General features: G+C 46.9%; 1 protein-coding gene across 3 annotated transcripts in view; it reads left to right on the top strand.

The window, feature by feature from the left end:
- Positions 1 to 14,527, top strand: part of ENDOU (endonuclease, poly(U) specific) — a 468,374-nt gene that overhangs the window by 254,306 nt on the left and 199,541 nt on the right. For 2 of the 3 annotated variants that reach the window (XM_069231036.1, XM_069231035.1), the window contains one exon: positions 3,282 to 3,437. The exons of the other annotated variant lie outside the window; for it this stretch is intronic. In XM_069231036.1, coding sequence (XP_069087137.1) covers positions 3,282 to 3,437 — 156 coding nt within the window. The remainder of the gene's footprint in view (positions 1 to 3,281; positions 3,438 to 14,527) is intronic. 3 annotated transcript variants of the gene reach the window in all.

Here is a 14,527-nt window from a genome sequence, read left to right on the forward strand (position 1 = left end):
AAATATACTTTTTGCATCTTAACCGTTTTGACGTGCATCTTACAAGATAAATTTTATATATTTTTCTAAACACTGTGTGGTGTATTTTTGTGGTGTTCTACTGTGTTATTGCATGATTCATTGCACAAATACTTTACACATTGCCTTCTAAGTTAAGCCTGACTGCTCAGTGCCAAGCTACTAGAGGGTGGGCACAGGATAATTTGGATTGTGTGTGACTTACCCTGACTAGAGTGACAGTTCTTGCTTGCTAGACATATGGAGCCTGAACTTGCACATCTGAAAAAGGAGAATCCAGACTTCAAAAAAATATAAAAGCTTTTGAAGCTGTCCCAGAAAAAAAGAGGAGAGCGAGTAGGTCTAACGCATTTGGACAGGGAGTTCCAAAACAATAGCCCAGAGACCTAAAAAGACCTTCCGCAAGCTCTAGCTCATTTGAACCAATGTGTGGTGAAAAGAAGGAGGATATCTGAGCATAATTCCCAACTGATTGTTAGGATTCAAACATGAAGCCAAATGGGATTTCTCATGTTCATGTTATGCATATGTCACAGGGCCTTAAAACAATCTTTTGTTTTACTGGAGGAGAGTGTAGTTCACATATAGCACATAGTGCCAGGGTCACAAGTAGTGTTTTTTTATTTATATACGAGACATGGCAAAAAAGGTCATGACTGATGGGACGCTGTGACTGATGATGTCAAATTCAGAAAGAAAGTGGCCTAGTTTAACTTACTGAGTACACGTGGTGATAAAAAGCATGATCTAAATTACGTGTCCTAACATCAGCTGCTGATAGGCATTTCATCTGTACTTGGTGAAATGCTGAATGTGTTGCCTCTATCCATCAATATGCTAATGACACACAGCTTTATACAGCAGTGTCATACCAGGTTGATTTTCTCTAAACCCAGAATTTAACTAGATAATTTGTGATGTTTTTCTCTGGCAGCAGCATAGATGGGATAATATTAGATAATTAGGTGAGCATAAGTTGAGAGGGGCTTGGCACCACACACGTTAGGAACTAGAAATGCATTTTTTGATTGGGCAGATGTTGTGTGCTTCCACAAACATAGTGCTTGCTCTCCACACAGCTGGGATCATTCTGTTTATTCATACAGCTACATAGCTAGAACCTCGGGGGGCACACATATGACAATTGAATGCTATTAAATTGCCTTAGATAACTAGATAATGTATGTTGTTTTTCTCTGGAAGAAGCCCAGATGGGAGGAGGGCAGTCATTAAACTACATGGATTTTTAGGTCGGGCTTGACAGTGCAACTTTCACCTGACCTTTTAACCAACACCAATATTACTCTATAGTTATTTGCATCCACACAAATAAATATCTATTAACATGCATTTACGTGCAATGATTAAATTACCATACAGTATTCTTCTAAAGCCAGATCTGTTAGCATTGCCAATGCCTGTTTGGATAACTCTACCAGATAATCATGCAAGCTCACATTGCTAAGAAAGCCCAAACTGTTCATTTCCCGTTAACCTTTGGGCATGTGAAATTTTTACTTACTGCAGATGTTTTTAGGACTGCAGGGCAATTTTTCTTTTCAGTGGAGGCAGTGCGCTGATGAGAGGTCTTTCTAACCACGAGCTTCTACCGTTCAGAAGCATTCAGCATTTTAATAGCCAGTCCCATCAGGTTTCCAAGTGTATTTGAACATATTACGCCTCCACTCAAATCCTTACCTTGGCTGCCCTTAGATGGATACAGCTAATTCAGTTAGCGTAGTTCACCTACAAGGCGTTGATGCTTCAGCGACCACCTTATCTGGCAGCAATAATCCAAGATTGCCAGATGGCTATTGGCTGCCCTTAGAAAGTTTCTTCTCCAGCGGAATATCCCACTTGTTAAAAAGTTGCAGATCGTTAATCAGGTGTTTTTTTTCTTCTACTCCATGGCTCTCAGATTTCCCTTTCTCACTCTCTCAGACTTGTTCCAATACACCTTGTGTTTACAAAAGAGTGAAAACGTTTTAACATTAACAGCGTAATTTTCTCATTTCTACTGATATATTTGTATGAGTATATTGTAATGAATTACAGTTTTTCTTCAAATTGTAAAGCAATTACTGTTTTTTTAATCTCATTTAAATGTACTATTTGTTGAATGCACCATATGATTTTGGCCAGGTTAGCGCTTTGTAAAAAATGAAATAAAAAAAACAAACGCTGCCGAGAGGTCAGTAGGAACAAAGAACACCCAGAGCTTATGTTAAACAAATTCTTCTCTCATAAATAGCAGCGCAGTTTCTGGCACGAGTCGTGAGAGAAGTCTAGACTCAATGTCGCTGAGTACATGAGGTGCAACGAGTGAAGGGCTTTTTCCACAATCCCCACCATGCAAATGAGGCATAGGTTCAATCTGTACCTGACAATATGTTGGGTGGGGGCTATTTTCAATTAATAGTCATTTACAGAGGGGCTATTGGACATAATAACGACACTGAAGTAGAGGAATGTGTGATGGAGGCCCACTCGAAGAATGGGCCATGCTATATACAGTGAGAGGATAGAATTGAAAACATCAATTTCCAGTCGTGAGAGTATCTCAAACCAGCAGCACTTACATAATACAAACAGTGGTTATATTGAGAAGTTGAGCTTTTGCAGAACTCATAAATTCCTTGAATTCAGATCCCTGAGCCTTAAGCAAACTTGTCTTCTGAATAGTACATTGAATAGTATCACATGTATATTACCTGCATATGTCAAACACAAATTGGCAAAACCAGTGGGTCTGGCATTGGCTGCCAGCCTTTTCGCTTTGTCATTGCTTGTTTTTTGTGTGAAGGTTGTGCAAAACTTTATTGTTGAAGAAGCTGACGGACCATCATCAATCTAATAAAAAATGGTTTAAAGCAAAAATATTTTTTGTACTCAAAACGCATACAATGCCATAGTAAACCCTGACAGCTACCTTGTGTGTGGAGGTACTCTTTGTGCAAGGGCAGAATGTCGTGAGTCACTGTAAAGTTCGCTAATTGCTGAAGTGCGCTCCTCTTTTGCCCCATGCTGTATGCACCAGTGGGTGGACAAAATTGTGTAGGCCAGAGTTCCAGGACAATGAACGAAGAGGGCTGCTGAAAGCCCTAGTTAGTGAGTATATTACACATATCAAAAGCTCTTGGCTAACCTCAGCTGTAACTGGTTAGCACATGCTTTTTTCTGTGAGAAGCATACATTATTCTGTGGTTTGCTGATTTTTTATTACAAACTACAAAACCTTTCTCCCCGATTGTACAACACCACAGACAAGAACTCTTGTAAAGGAAGGTGCGACGAAGCCTACAACAAAAAGGACCCATGCCACTGCAACAGAAAATGCAGCAAATTCAACAACTGCTGTGATGATTATAGCAACTTATGCAAGAGAACAGACTCGACCAGTACTCATGGCCATGGCGCAGGTAAAAATAAGTGATACGATGGGCATGGGGCACTTGGGGCATGTGGTAAAGTGGCCGGTGGACTTTGATCGGTATGAAATTCTAAGTGCTGCCATTGCTGTGAGAACCAGTCCAAATTTAAGTTGGTTTACCATCTGTTCTGTTTCTGAAACTTCAATGACTTTGCTGAATGAAAACCGATCTATACAAAAACTGTTTTGGTAATTAATTGCGCATGAAGGGAGGGTTTCGGACCAGTGTACCATTTACATACCAATAATGCAGACCTTAGTAGGTGCTCAGGTAGCATCACAAAATAATGCTGTAAATGAAGTACCTTACTTGTTACAGTCTTGTATGAATGAAGTTGAGGGCAAATGTGTGGTGAAGAAAGTCCTTGCTGTTTGATTTTTTATGGCCTTTGCTTTGGTTTTTCACAGGTGTATCTGAAAATATTTGAGTCCACTGGAGGTGCTCCAGCTTTTGAACGAGGTTGCACCAGGGGCGGTTCTCCGCTAAGGCGGAGGAGTGTCGCCCGCTGCTTCGAGCAGAAAAAAATGATAATAATGGATAGTTATTATCATTTTATTTTAGCTGAGGTTGCAGGTTAGGGCGCAGTGGGGCTGAGCTGGAGGAGGCTGGAGGGAGGAGTGGTTTGTGCACCTTAAGTGTGCATTTTGTGTGGCCGGCCACGTTGGGCCGGCCAAACATACATGCGCACTTTGTATTTCTCCACTCGGCTGTATTTCACAGCTGTGAGAAAAAGTGCACAGAGCGCCACTCCCTCTGTGAGCACCAAAACAGGGTGCTCACACCAATCACAACGCTGCTGTCATACTGGTGACAGCAGCATCATGATTGGCTGAGGGGAGTCTGAAAGCCTGAGTGCTTCCGGACGAGGAAGAGGATGGAAGAGAAGAACGCATCCCCGACCTCAACAGGTAAGAGTTTTCTTTTTTAAAAAATCCTTAATTTGTTTTTCCATCCCCACCCTGCCACCCCTGTTCAGTGGCAGCCGTCACAGGGTTGTACTACAGAGTAGGTGTCTATGCTGTGCTGGCAGCAGTGCTTTAAATGGGCCGGTACTGTCCGGTACTGAGTACCAGCACTTTTTTATTTTGAGAGGGAGTGTACCGGCACATCTCAAGAAAAACGTAATACTTTTAATTGGAGAGTACCGGCACTTCTGGGAAACAAGCAGGTACTCTGGCACAGAGTACCTGCACTTTAATTTTTCCATTTCAAGCACTGGCTGGCAGTATACCTAAATGGATCACCACGCACACTTTAGGGGGGCTACTATACTTACTTCCAGAGAGTAAATTATTGGTTGTTAGGGACACCTACTTCCAGTGAAGAAGTGTCTTGGTAAAAAGGTACTACCTGAAGCGAGTAGCATACTGTTTGCCCCAGACTAGCTCTCCATAATTATGGTCGCCGACATGGAAGTAAGTGGGGTCCTGGGTCCCTATTATTTCAACTCTGTGTAGATTCTGTGTCGAGCCATAGCCCATTTCATGTGCATTGCATGGTTGGGAGTCTGTGTACAGAGTCAAAGGAGTGTAATGTAGAGAGGGCCGGCTTTAATGGGGTGGGACAGGTGCAGCCACACCAGGCACTGTCTTTGGTGCGGGAGCTGTGTTTATAAATATCTTATGGATTTAAAATCAAGTGAACTTCCTTGTGCATCCAGCAGTTTTCAGGCAACAATAAAAATGTCAAGATAACTCTGGTCATTAATGTTACTGCTGGTGAGAGATCAGAATTGTGGTTAGTGGCGTTTATTTCTCATCTTAAAGTAGCACAGGGGGATAGTTTGCCTCCTGCAAAGAACATGAACACTGCAGGATACACAAAACTTGACGAGTGAAGTATGAGTATGGCTTTAGAAAAAATTGAATGTATGTCAGAGAGGGGGCTATGGAAAGGTGAGGAGCCTGTTGGAGAGTGGTAGTGAGTGAATTCATAGAGAAGGAGGTCGGGGGTGGGGGTGCCAAAAAAGACTGTTGCACCAGGCTCCACCAGCTCTAAAGCCAGCCCTAAATGTAGAGCAAGGTCAATCCTTCATACAATTATGATTTTATCTTGGTCTTCCTGAATGAGATAAACTGGTTATGGTCATAATAAACTGACTAGTTGCCAACAGTCCCTCCTCTGCCCGTCTAGAAATCCTGGATAGTATGTATGTTTATATGTATGCATTGTGCAAACGTATCAACAAGGCAACACAGCACTGATGGAAAGAAGCTAGAAAGCCTTGTATGTTTCCTATGTTCAAGGAAAATGGTTCAGTTGTTAAAGACAATCTGGGATTTTAACTGCCTTGGCTTCCAATTAGTGCTCCTGTTAGACTTTTCATCCTTGGCGTGGTCTCCCTTAACTTTTTGCCTCTGTTCCCCAGGTTGATGATGTGTGCTTGACTCTGATTTTGCTGTTTTTGTCACTCTGGGCACTTTACCACTGCGAACCAGTGCTAAGGTGCAAGTGCTCCTTTACAAAATGTGTATGTAATTGGCTTATCCATGATTGGTATATTTGATTTATTAGTAAGTCCCTAGTACAGTGCACTAGAAGTGCCCAGGGCCTGTAAATCAAATGCTATTAGTGGGCCTGCAGCACTGGTCGTGCCACCCACATAATTAGCTCTGTAATCATGTCTCAGACCTGCCACTGCAGTGTCTGTATGTGCATGTTTAACTGTAAATTCGACTTGGCAAGTATACCCACTTGCCAGGCCTCAACCTTCCCTTTTCTTACATGTCAGACACCCCTAAGGTAGGCACTAGGTAGCCCCAAGGGCAGAGTGCAGTGTATGGTTAAGGTAGGATATATAGGCCCTCATTACAACCCTGGCGGTAAATCCCGCTTTCCTCCGTGCTGAAGACCGCCAACATACCGTTGCGGCAGCGGAATTCCACTACAGGTATTACGACCCACATCTCGGAATCCGCCACAATACAGACACCCACACAAGTCCGCCACACCAAAGGTCAGTGATAAACTGGCGATACCAAAACCTGCACTGTCATGCCAACAAGAATACGCCCACACTATCACGACCCACGAATCAACGTGGCGGTCTTACAACCGTGGTAATCCATTGGCGGTACACACCGCCACGCTCAAAATACACACATATTTACAAAACACAACCACATTGAACAATTCAAAATACACACACCTGACACACATCCACACACCACACCCACACACCCACAACACTATAAAACACACACCCACATTACCCACAACCCCTTACAACGAACAATTGTGGAAGAAGCCCAGAGAGAGAGATTATCAAACACAACACTAGCATCTGCAGTCAGACAACACCATCACTCCTACAACATCCACGCACCTCAAACAACACACACCAACACATTCCCCCACACATCACTACAGACAGCACATCACCCACACCACATCATGGCACCTCAAAGACACCCCAGGTTTTCAGAGGAGGAGCTCAGGGTCATGGTGGAGGAAATCATCCGGGTAGAGCCACAGCTTTTCGGATCACAGGTGCAGCACACCTCCATTGCTAGGAAGATGGAGCTATGACGAAGAATTGTCAACAGGGTCAATACAGTGGGACAGCATCTAAGAACACGGGATGACATCAGGAAAAGGTGGAACGACCTACGGGGGAAGGTGCGTTCCGTGGTATCAAGACACCAGATGGCTGTAGGTGGGACTGGCGGTGGACACCCACTTCCTCCCCCACAACTAACAACATGGGAGGACCAAGTCTTGGCAATACTGCATCCTGAGGGCTTTGCAGGAGTAGCAGGAGGACTGGACTCTGGTAAGTCATGTCTTTACTACTATATCCCCCACCCCACCTGCATGCCATCACATACATACCCTCACTCCCATCACTCCATCATCTCACATATGTCCCACTATCACAACCCACACATCCCAATGCCAAGGCCCTGCATGCAACACCTTTGCATGGACCACCATCACCAAAGCATGTCCAGTACAGATACCCACACAGACCCCAAACCAACTATCACAAAAGGGCAAAGACAATTATGCAAGCACAGGAGTACAGGAGTAGAGGGTACTTCGCCCAATGCACAAGATGGCACACACAGATACTAAAACTATGCATTTACACCCCAGCAGGACCCACACCCAACGTCACCGGACAGGAGGTGCCAGACATATCCAGTCCCCCACAGAAGAGGCCCACAGTGATGACAGCGGCTCAGCAACCCTGGATCAATATGACCAGCCCGGCCCAGGGAACCCACTCTCCACGAGGCACTCTCCAACATCATGGGAGCATACCACCATTCCCAGGAGACCATTGGCACGGTACTGACCAAGTTTCAGGAGACTCAGCGGCTGCATGAGGAACATCACTTTGGAATCAAGGAGGACTTGAAGTCCATCAACAACACCTTGATCACCATTGCAGAGGTGCTGGCAGACCTTGTCAACACCATGAGGGACACAGTGGGACACATACAGACCCTGAAACTAGCCTGGACGATGATCAGCCCTCCACCTTCGCTGGCGCTAGTGGACAGGAGGCACCTCCACAGGACCAACAAGCCACCAGCACCCCACCCCCTGCCGAAGGAGAACCACCCCGCAAACGGTCCCTGAGATGCAGGAACAAGACAGAAAGCATTACCAAGACGCCCGCCAGGAAATAAGACCCTCCTGAATGTCACCCTTCTGTCCCACTTTGTCATCCTGTCCACCTTAAACTGCCATTGCTCCCCTTCCTATGCCCCATTGGACAATGCACCTGTGAGACCAAGAGACTGGACTCTGCCATGGACAATCCTCCACCATCACCCCAGCCCATTGCACACACCCTCCACCTATTAGCACAGAAATAAACACCCTTGAATCACAAAACAATCTGGAGTCAGTCTGTGCTTTCACAAATTTGTAATTGCAACATCTCTGAAATATAAAAATGTCAATGTACTTGTTCACATACCAATGTTACACAGCCGTAGGTCAGCAGTAATCATAGCAGAGGGCACAAAGTGGGACCCAGATCTGTGAAATGGAAAGCCAAAGTGGCAAGTCAGGGTCCACACACAGAGGTAAAAAGGCAGATTGACGCTAGGTCCTACAATAGTATGAGATGTGGGAAGCAGTTCCATCCTCTTACCTGTGTCTCACTGGAAGTATTGCATGATGATGTTGTTTCAGTTGTCTACATTTTCTTCTTCTGCCTCCCCTCCTTACTGTCCACAGGCTCCACAGCTGCCGCAAGACCACCATCAGGCCCATCCTCCTGCAGAAAAGGCACCTGGCGTCGCAAAGCCAGGTTGTGCAACATACAGCTGGCCACGATGATCTGGCACACCTTCTTCGGTGAGTAGTATAAGGATCCACCTGTCAGAGGGAGGCACAGGAATCTGGCTTTCAGGAGGCCAGAGGTGCGCTCTATTATCCTCCTAGTTCGCCCGTGTGCCTCATTGTAGCGTTCCTCTGCCCTTGTCCTGGGATTACTCACTGGGGTCAGTAGCCATGACAAGTTGGGGTAACCAGAGTCACCTGCAAATATCGAGGGACAACTGTTAGACATCCTCCAAACATTAGGGAATCTCCCATACCCAGACAGAAAATGAAACTGTGTGGGGACTTTAGGCTCACCTATTAGCCACCCACGGTGCCTCTGGAGTTGCCCCATCACATAAGGGATGCTGCTATTCCTCAAAATGTAAGCATCATGCACTGAGTCAGGATACTTGGCATTCACATGGGAGATGTACTGGTCTGCCAAACATACCATCTACACATTCATAGAATGGTGGCTTTTGCGGTTTCTGTACACCTGTTCTTTCCTGTGGGGGGGACAAATGCCACATGTGTACCATCAATGGCACCAATGATGTTGGAGATATATCCCAACGCACAAAAGTCACCTTTCACTGTGGGCAGATCCTCCACCTGAGGGAAAACGTTGTAGCTGCGCATGTGTTTCAGCAGGGCAGATAACACTCTGGACAACATGTTAGAGAACATTGGCTGGGACATCCCTGATGCCATGGCCACTGTTGTTTGAAAAGACCCACTGGCCAGGAGATGGAGTACTGACAGGACCTGCACTAGAGGGGGTGTTCCTGTGGGATGGCGGATAGCTGACATCAGGTCAGGCTCTAACTGGGCACACAGTTCCTGGATTGTTGCACGATCAAGTCTGTGAGTGATAATTATGTGTCTGTCTTCCATTGTCGACAGGTCCACCAGAGGTCTGTACACCGGAGTGTGCAGCCATCTCATCACCTGTCCCAGCGGACGTGCCCTATGGAGGAGAAGGGTGAGCAGAGGGTCATACAACACATAGGTTTCACAAGGCTGTTTAGCACAAACGTTAAATTTTCTCTATGTGCCTTTGCCGGAGGGAGAAGCCGCACCTACCAGCAAGCAAGGGCTCCTCCAAGCCAAAAGGGGACAGTGGCAAGGCACCAGCAGTGACATCAAAGGTGGTGAAGGGACACAAGTCGAAGAGCAGGTCAGGACAGGGCATGGAGGCTCCGACTGAGGGACCAGAGTCACCCCTTCTGCCAACCACAACATCAACTTGTACGGCGGTGGACACCAACACCTGCACTGCCACCTGCACCACCACCTGCATGTCTGCTGCCTGAGCAACAGTCCCCAGCATCATCCCCAGTGGGCAGCCATCCGAGGCTGCAGAAGACGTCCTGCTGTGTGAAGCACTCTGGGCACAAAGCCCCCTCCAGAACCAGTGGAGAAAGGCATCCACTACCTCTGTCCTTGGCAGGATGAAGCACTCTGGGCACAAAGCCCCCTCCAGAACCAGTGGAGATTCAAATCCACTACCTCTGTCCTTGGTAGGATGAAGCACTCTGGGCACAAAGCCCCCTCCAGAACCAGTGGAGAAAGGCATCCACTACCTCATTCCTTGGCAGGATGAAGAACTCTGAGCACAAAGCCCCCTCCAGAACCAGTTGAGACTGTTATCCACGTGTGAGACTGTGGAAACACTCCCCAGGATAAAGCAGTGGGCAACCCACCCACTGGAGAGACTTGAGAGACTGTGGCTTTGCACTCCCCAAGACCAAGCAGTGGGGAAACCACCCATTTGAGAGACTTGAGAGACTGTGGCTTTGCACTCCCCAGGATAACGCAGTGGGCAAACCACCCACTGGAGAGACTTGAGAGACAGTGGCTTTGCACTCCCCAGGATAACGCAGTGGGCAAACCACCCACTGGAGAGACTTGAGAGACTGCGGCTTTGCACTCCCCAGGATAACGTAGTGGGCAAACCACCCACTGGAGAGACATGAGAGACTGTGGCTTTGCACTCCCCAGGACCAATCAGTGGGCATGGAGCCCCCTCAGGGACCAGTGGTGTCGTCCGTTCATCCAGCTGAGGCGCCCCCTCTCCCCCTCCCCCTGAGGTGCCTGTTTATTTTCCACCTGATGCCCCTTCAGTGTTCTCTCCGTTTCGAGTCAGGTATCTTGTGTGGGCTTCTCTCTGCCAGCACCTGGAGTCTCTGAAGAGACTCCTAGTCTGCCAAGTGGTGCCCATCCAGTTCCTGGACCCTGAAAGGAGAAGCCGGCAGCCTAAGAGGAGAAAATCCACTCACAGAGCGCCGTGTGGAGAAAAGATCGATGCAACTCCGATCTGCAGCTGAAAAAACAACACACCGCTGGCTCCGCGGCTGAAAATCAATGCTCGCCTGCAATGCGACCGAAGAATCGACACACAGAGCTGGAGAAACAACGCACAGAATCGCTGATGGAGGCTCGTAGATCGCAACCCGCGCTGCGTGGTTTTTGGGTCATCGTGCGGCTGGATTTCCAACGCAAGTACTGCTGGGTGTGTAAAAACAAAGCAAAGCCTGCCTGGGCCCAAGAGTGCTGCCCGGATCGACGCACGCTCTCCTGCAGAGAGAAGAAATGACGCGCCCGACCCCACGAAAGGAGAAATGATGCAAGGTCATCGCAAGCCCTTTGTGACGCACACTCGCTCGTGCAGGGTTATTTTTGACGCACCCAGGGCACATTTTCACGCTAACAGTGTCAGTGTGTGTTTAAAACTACATAAAGACTCTTTTTAATTGATACCTTGACTTGTGTATTGTTGATTTTTGTCGTTTTGGTCTTGTTTTGGATAGATAAATATTCTCTATTTTTCTAAACCTGTGTTTTGTCATTTTGTAGTGTTTTCATTATGTTACTGTGTGTGTTGGTAAAAATACTTTACACCTAGCACTCTGAAGTTAAGCCTACTGCTCGTGCCAAGCTACCAAGGTGGTAAGCAGAGGTTAGCTGAGGGTGATTCTCTTTTACCCTGACTAGAGTGAGGGTCCTTGCTTGGGCAGGGGGTAACCTGACTGCCAACCAAAGACCCAATTTCTAACAGCTCCCAAACCAAGAAAAATACTGACTGCATTTAACAGCTACTTGTACTTTTTCTGGACTCCAAAGGCCTGACCAAAGAGGCTTTCTGTAGTGAGAGGACACTGCCTATAGCTGTGCCGCTTCAATCCCAGTGCTCTCAGTACCACCTCTTTGTCGGAGAATTATTCAGGCTATTTTTAGTCACAAAAGGATTGAAAGGTTTTTTTTGTTGCATGACACAGCTTTTGTAATGTTTCATTGGCTAGGGAAAGTCACTGTTTAGGCTAATCTAGAATTGAATGTTTCAGAGATTACTTTATCTGAAATCATCAGTCAGTTGGCTGACCACGCTTTGAGTTATAAGGACAAAACAAGCTTCAAGATTCCCTTTTCCTGCAACAGCTGAGCTGACCAGTACCACCTGGACCTGCTCTGCACCTTGCTACTGGCCTCTGCTGGAGTGAGTCCCAGTCCCCAAGTGGTGCACCCTGCTCCAAGTCCTATTCTCTGGCCTGGTTTTAGAATGCACTCCTTCTGTCCGCATGCAGCAAGACGTAGGACTTTAAAAATGTTTTGACAACTTCCTGCCTGGAGAACCAATGAAAGCAGTCAAAGCCGCAGCCATTGACCTTAAACCTCCAGTCAGCCAGAGCATGCTAGTTTGCCCTGCCGAAGGAGATATGAATTCCAGAAACGTTTCTAAGTTTGAATGTAGAGGGCTTCATCAGGACTGACCTTGAACAGCAACCTGTTGATGGTGAGGCCTTCCTGGGCACAGACTTTGAACTTTGCCCAATCACCGCTTTTCCACATTTGACAATGACCTCACTGGATCCCTTCTCTTTGGCAACCGGTAATCGTCGAGCCCTGCTATAGATTTGGTGTGCCTGGTTGACAACTCATCAACAACCACTTTTTATTGGTATCAAAAAATCCTAAAGTAAATTTCTACTGGAACAATCCTAATCCCTGTATCACACTGGCAATCCACCGTGGTCAACCTTAGCTTTTGACTTTGTCCACTCTTGCAGACCTGGTCTGTGCTGTTTGCAATATTTTTTTATATCAAACTTTATAAATTCATACCTTTGGTTCTACTTATTCGATTTTGTCCTGTCAGGATCATTTTGTTCATTAAAATATTCTCTATGTTTCCACATTGGTTGGGGATTTTTCTTGTGCTGTGTTCTTTTTTTTATTACTTTCTCAGTACTGCATCAATACTGTACACATTCTCTCAATGTTAGGGCTTTCGCTTCATGCCAAGTGTAGGAAGTTGGCTCGGTATGCACTATTTCAAAGTGAGGAATAGTATGCACAGAGTACAAGGGTTCCCCTTAGAGGTAAGATAGTGGCAAAAAGAGATAATTCTAATGCTCTATTTTGTGGTAGTGTGGTCGAGCAGTAGGCTTATCAGAGGGTAGTGTTAAGCATTTGTTGTACACACACAAGCAATAAATGAGGAACACACACTCAGAGACAATACCAGGCCAATAGGTTTTTGTATACAAAAATATATTTTCTTAGTTTATTTTAAGAACCACAGGTTTGAGATTTACAAGTAATGCTTTAAATGAAAGGTACTTCACTTAGGAAATTTAGGAACTTTGAATTAGCACAATAGCATATACAGTTTTCACACAAATGAGATGTAGCTATTTTAAAACTAGACACAGTGCAATTTTCAACAGTTCTTGGGGGAGGTAAGTGTTTGTTAGTTTTTGCAGGTAAGTAAACCACCTATGGGGATCAAAGTTGGATCCAAGGTAGCCTACCATTGTGGGTTCAGAGCAATCCCAAAGTTACCACACCAGCAGCTCAGGGCCGGTCAGGTGCAGAGGTCAAAGTGGTGCCCAAAACGCATAGGCTTCAATGGAGAAGGGGGTGCCCCGGTTCCAGTCTGCCAGCATGTAAGTACCCGCGTTTCCGGAGGCAGACCAGGGGGGTTTTGTAGGGCACCGGGGGGGACACAAGCCAGCACAAAAAGTACACCCTCAGCGGCACGGGGGCGGCCGGGTGCAGTGTGCAAACAGGCGTCGGGTTCGCAATAGGTTTCAATGGGAGACCAAGGGGTCTCTTCAGCGATGCAGGCAGGCAGGCAAGGGGGGGGGGGGGCTCCTCGGGGTAGCCACCACTTGGGCAAGGGAGAGGGCCACCTGGGGGTCGCTCCTGCACTGGAGGTCGGATCCTTCAGGTCCTGGGGGCTGCGGGTGCAGTGTCTTTACCAGGTGTCAGGTCTTTGAAGCAGGCAGTCGCGGTCAGGGGGAGCCTCGGGATTCCCTCTGCAGGCGTCGCTGTGGGGGCTCAAGGGGGTCAACTCTGGCTACTCACGGTCTCGTAGTCGCCGGGGAGTCCTCCCTGTGGTGTTTGTTCTCCACAAGTCGAGCCGGGTGCAGATTGCAAAGTCTCACGGTTCCGGCGGGAAACATGTGTGGTTTCAAAGTTGCTTCTTTGTTGCAAAGTTGCAGTCTTTGTGGAACAGAACCGCTGTCCTCTGGAGTTCTTGGTCCTTCTAGATGCAGGGTAGTCCTCTGAGGCTTCAGAGGTCGCTGGACCCTGTGGAACGCGTTGCTGGAGCAGTGTCTTTAGAAGTGGGGAGACAGGCCGGTAGAGCTGGGGCCAAAGCAGTTGGTGTCTCCGTCTTCTCTGCAGGTTTTTCAGCTCAGCAGTCCTTCTTCGTCTTAGGTTGCAGGAATCTAGTTTCCTAGGTTCTGGGGAGCCCCTAAATACTGAATTTAGGGGTGTGTTTAGGTCTGGGAGGGCAG

Source organism: Pleurodeles waltl, chromosome 4_2 (genome assembly GCF_031143425.1).
Source record: "Pleurodeles waltl isolate 20211129_DDA chromosome 4_2, aPleWal1.hap1.20221129, whole genome shotgun sequence".
NCBI lineage: Eukaryota > Metazoa > Chordata > Amphibia > Caudata > Salamandridae > Pleurodeles > Pleurodeles waltl.